Source organism: Hipposideros armiger, unplaced genomic scaffold (assembly GCF_001890085.2).
Source record: "Hipposideros armiger isolate ML-2016 unplaced genomic scaffold, ASM189008v1 scaffold_3, whole genome shotgun sequence".
In the NCBI taxonomy this organism is placed as follows: Eukaryota; Metazoa; Chordata; class Mammalia; order Chiroptera; family Hipposideridae; genus Hipposideros; species Hipposideros armiger.
This window is the reverse complement of record NW_017731353.1, coordinates 9,205,632-9,210,234: the sequence shown is the minus strand read 5'-3', so window position 1 is coordinate 9,210,234 and position 4,603 is coordinate 9,205,632. Positions and strand designations below refer to the sequence as shown.

The following is a 4,603-nucleotide window of genomic DNA, read 5'->3' as shown; positions in this document are numbered from 1 at the left end:
CACCAGCAACGGCAAAGGCTGCAGCCCCTGAGCAGTGGGCTGCCATGGACTACCATGTGTGGCTGGCAGCCAGTGTGAGCAGCCAGCAGCTGGTGTGAGCTGCCGTGAGCCACTATGAGCAGCTATCCAATGGCCGGCGACTGATCTGCCTAACCCAGAAAGAACGCAATGATAATACCAACATGGGCCAATGAAGCGACATCCTCCACAACTAGACAGAAGATCAAAAGGACAGCACCTTGTCTGCTCCCCTTCCCTGATTCCCCAATGCTGTTCCCTGCCCCCAATTCCCCAATAAAACCTTAAAAAAAAAGTGATCCCCACGACTAGTCTAGTCACGGCACTATAGTTATTACCATATCACTGACTATAATCTTGTGCTTTACTTTACATCCCTATGACTATTTTGTAACTATTGTTTTGCACTTTTTACCTTCACCTTTTTAACCCTGACTCCCAAAACCCCCTCCTACCCATCACCCCAATAAATCTAGTACCCATTTGACACCATACATAATTATTACAGTTTTATTGACTATAATCCTTATGCTATATCCTACATGACTGCTTTATAACAACTAATTTGTACTTCGTAATCCCTTCCCCGTTTTAAGTCACCCCCAATGCCCCTCCCTTCTGACAACCATCAAAATGTGTTTATTTTATTTTACTGGGGAATTGGGGGAGAGGAACAGCATTGGAGAATTGAGGAAGGGGAACAGAGAAGTTGCTGTCCTTTTGTTCTTCAGTCTAGTTATGGAAGACGTCGCTTCATTGGCCCATGTTGGTATTGTCATTGTGCTCTTCCCAGGTGAGGCAGATCATTTGCTGGCCACTGGATGGCCGCTCATGGCAGCTCTTGGCAGCTCACACCGGCTGCCAGCCACTCATGGTAGCTCACGGCAGCCCGCTGTGCAAGGGCTGCGGCCTTTGCGGTCACTGGTGACTCACGTCAGCCCAGCTCCAGGTAGAGCTGTTGTTCACCATCTTAGCTATAGAGGGTGCAGTGTTACTGGCTGTAATATGGGATCCAAACTGGGGTTCTGCTGCTCAGAGCTGGTGTCCTAAGCCAACTCTAATTTTTTTGNCGGAACACCTGCTCATGCTTACGCGTGCTCAGCACCGCGCCGATATTGACGATCTTGGGGTCGCAGGCGGCACGGGCGAAGGAACAGGAGAAAAGCAGGGCGAGTGTCAGCAGGTGCATGGTGCTCATGGGCTCTGGGCAGCGCCCTGGCTCTGGGCAGCGCGAAAGCGGGGCCCTCGGCGCATCCCCGGCGGGGCGCTTCGGCCGTCCTGCGCGCGCCCGATCCCGCGGACGAGGAGCGCCACGTCCTCGGGAGCTTTAGGTCCAGAACGTCTGCGAGAGGGAAGGGGACACCCGAGCCTTCGGCTGGCGGGGGATGCCCTGGGCGCGCGTGGGTTCCTGGCCCCGAGCGACTGGCGCTGTCCGCGGTGCTGAAGCGGGTACCGCAGCGGCTCCTGGCGCCCCGCGCCGAGAGGACACCGCGGCTGCAGCTCCTCCACCGGCTTCGCTGGTCCCGGTTCCGACGCTGCGGCGACTGCGGCAGCTGCGGAGCCTCGAGCGGGACCCACGTCTCCTACCCCTCCCGCCGCCCCCGCTTCTTAACACGGAGCCGAGGGGGGGCGCCTCCCGCGCCAGAGCGTGCGCCTGCGTTCCTGCGAGCATTTGTCAGAACGTGGCGAGCGGGGAGCGCCTGTGTGGGAGTGTATGTGCGCGTGTGCGTGTGAGCGCGCGTGTGTGGAGAGGTCGCTGCGACAGTGACCTGTGCTTCCTGGGACCTGCAGGGAGCTGAGTTTACCTAGATTAGAGGGGTCAGTGTCACTGCGTGCAGCCTTGTGTGTCTTTTAGCATGACCGAATGTTTCGTGCCAGTTTGTGTGTGTGTGTGTGTGTGTGTGTGTGTTGGCGTGCACGAGCGTGCACGAGTCCTCATCCTTAGTCAGTGATATTTTGGGGTCTGACTCTGTGGGCTGGAGACCCAAGGGTGTGGAGCGGCTCTTAGCCATGTTCCTCGGGAGGAGGGAGCGTGGGCTTCCCTCTTCAGAAGGCTTAAAAATGGGGAAAGGACACCATCTGCCTGGCCATGTGACTTGGACTCCCCCCAAAGGGTTGAAGAGAATAGAAGGGTTGACAGTGGCTGCCCCATGTTGAGCTGAATCTTCCAGGAGTCTGACGGTCTCTCCCAGCTATGGAGAGACCAGGGCAGAGGTAGTGTGTCTGCAGCAGATAGGACTAAGGTCAGACACCAGGGAGCACTGCTCAGTGAGGTGCGTGCCGGGAGAGACATCCCTGGCCTCGGCTTCCACTCCTCTCCCCTCTGATGCCCATTTTCTGATTCCCTACACTCGTCCTGCTGCTCTCCAGAGCTTCTCTAGTCCCTCTAGTCCTCGTGATCCGAATTCTTTGTCCCCTCTACCTCTGGAGTGTGCTTCTCTCTCCCTAACTAGAGGATAGCTGAAGCTCCGCCCCCTGCCAGTGACATCACCGTTTCCAATAGCAACTAAGAATTCTGCAGACCCGACAGCAAAAGCCCCCAATGGGGACAAAGCTGGGTTGTACCCACACCTAAGTGATGTTCTGAGCAGTGAACAGGGTAGGAGCCATGCTCCTCCTGTCAGGGTCCCAGGCGGTCTCCTGCCTCCCGCCCCACCCCCTGTAGTTCTCACCAGGAGGCTGACTCCCCCCATAGGCAAACTCAGACACTGTGGGACCCCCTGCACTGACAGGCAGGGCCTGGGGCACTTGGCATGCTCCCCCGTCCTTCTCTCTCAAGGAAGGAAATCGCTGGCTGCGGGCTGATTGCCACGACCTGCTGTTCCCCAACGAGATTCCTAGTGGAAGGAACACCTGCGGACATTTACACCTGTGGGCTCACAGGAGGGCACGTGGGGTGCGCTCAAGGGCCCAGAGCCTGCCTCATCTCAAACTTCTGTGGCCTCCAGCAGGTCAGAGCCTGGAGGCTGCGTGGGTGCGTTGGGCTGGGCAGACACCTGGTCAGCCAGCAGCGCTGCAACCCAGGCAGCCTCAGGACACTGGGAGGAAGGGACTGGCAGGGCTGCAGCCAGAGGGCCCAGCCCCCTCCCCACCCTGCTCCCCCAGCGGGGTGTGAAGCAGCTTCTACTGGCCCTGGAGAGGAATTTCTAAATATTCGAAAATCTGTGAGCTGCTTGTTACACACTGGGAGCTTGAAATTGGCCTCAGGGGGAGTATTTATACCAGAGAAACTGCCAGGCCCAATGAAGTAGGGCCCTTCTTTCCCTTCAGAGCCCCAGTTTACCCACACGCTGCCGCCTCCCCCAGACTGCAGGTGCTTGAACTTCTGTTTGGAGCCCTTCGCACTTGTCCCCAATGTCCAGGGATGGGGTGGGGGCTGTGCCTGCCCCTCAGGCCTTGGTCCCCTCCCACAAGTGAGTCTCTCCTGGGCTCCATTAGCCATTTGACCCTGGGGGCGGGTGCAGCCATAGAAGGCCTTGACGGGGCTTTGCCCTACTGTGACAGATGAACCCCTGCAACTTGGACCTCTCTGAATCCTGGTGATTCTGTGGGGAGGGCCAAAGACACCTGGGATGCTGCCTCTGGCCCCAGGCAGGGAGGGAGGTTTTGTTCTGCCCCAGGACTACCCGTGGGGAGGTGCTCAGGTGTAGGGCCACCACAATGCCCCTGATTCTGCCCAACAGCTGGAGGGAGCAGCTCCTGCCCTTCTCCACTCCAACATGGGACTCTAGTTAAGGCTGTCAATCACAGACACAGCCCCTCTTTGGCCTCAGTCAATTGGTGGAAGGGTTGTCACATGACCCAAGTGAAACACTCAAGGTTCTTCCCTATGATTTTAGCCAGATTAGAACCTGGGAAAATAACCCATTTCTACATCCTTTCTGCAGGTGAATCCCTGAGAATTGGGGCTCAAGAGCCACCTGTGGACACATTTCTGTCAAGAGGAAACCAGTTTCTTTCTTTTTAAGATTTTTTATTAAAAATATAACTAACATACGCTATATTAGTTTCAGGTGTACGCATAGTTATTCAACATTTCTAGACCTAAAGAAGTGATCACCATAAGCCCAACAATCACCTGACACCATCCCACACTATCACAATATTATTGACTATATTCCCCATGCTGTATATTACATTCCCATGACTTACGTATTTGTTTTATACCTGGAAACTTGGACCTCTTACTCCCCTTCACCTTTCCCCCCCTTTTTAAATTTATCAATTACTGTTGACATTCAACATTATTTTATATTAAGTTCAGGTGTACAGCATAGTGGTTAGACATTTATATAATTTAAGAAGTGATCCCTTGCCGGCCAAGTGGCTCAGTTGGTTAAAAGCTCGCTTAAGAGTGCGAGCTCTGAGCAACAGCGGTTCAATGCCTAGCCCGAGCTGCCGCTGAGCTGCCAACAGGTGGCAGGATGGCTCAGCTAAAAGAAAAAAAAAAAAAGAAGTGATCCCTTGGGCCAGCCGAGTGGTGTGTTACAAGTTGGCTTGGGACACCAGCTCTGAGCAGCAGGGCCCCGGTTCGGATCCCACATGAGGGCCAGTGATGCTGTGCCCTCTACAGCTAAGATGGTGA

At 55.1% G+C, this 4,603-nt stretch overlaps 1 protein-coding gene across 1 annotated transcript in view; it reads right to left on the bottom strand.

Annotated features, from left to right (window-relative positions):
• The window catches only part of GRIN1 (glutamate ionotropic receptor NMDA type subunit 1), a 28,414-nt gene extending 27,207 nt beyond the window's left edge, over positions 1–1,207 (bottom strand). The window contains exon 1 of the mRNA XM_019642059.1: positions 1,097–1,207. Within this exon, the coding sequence (XP_019497604.1) occupies positions 1,097–1,207 (111 nt within the window). The remainder of the gene's footprint in view (positions 1–1,096) is intronic.
• Between the last annotated feature and the right edge of the window lie 3,396 nt (positions 1,208–4,603).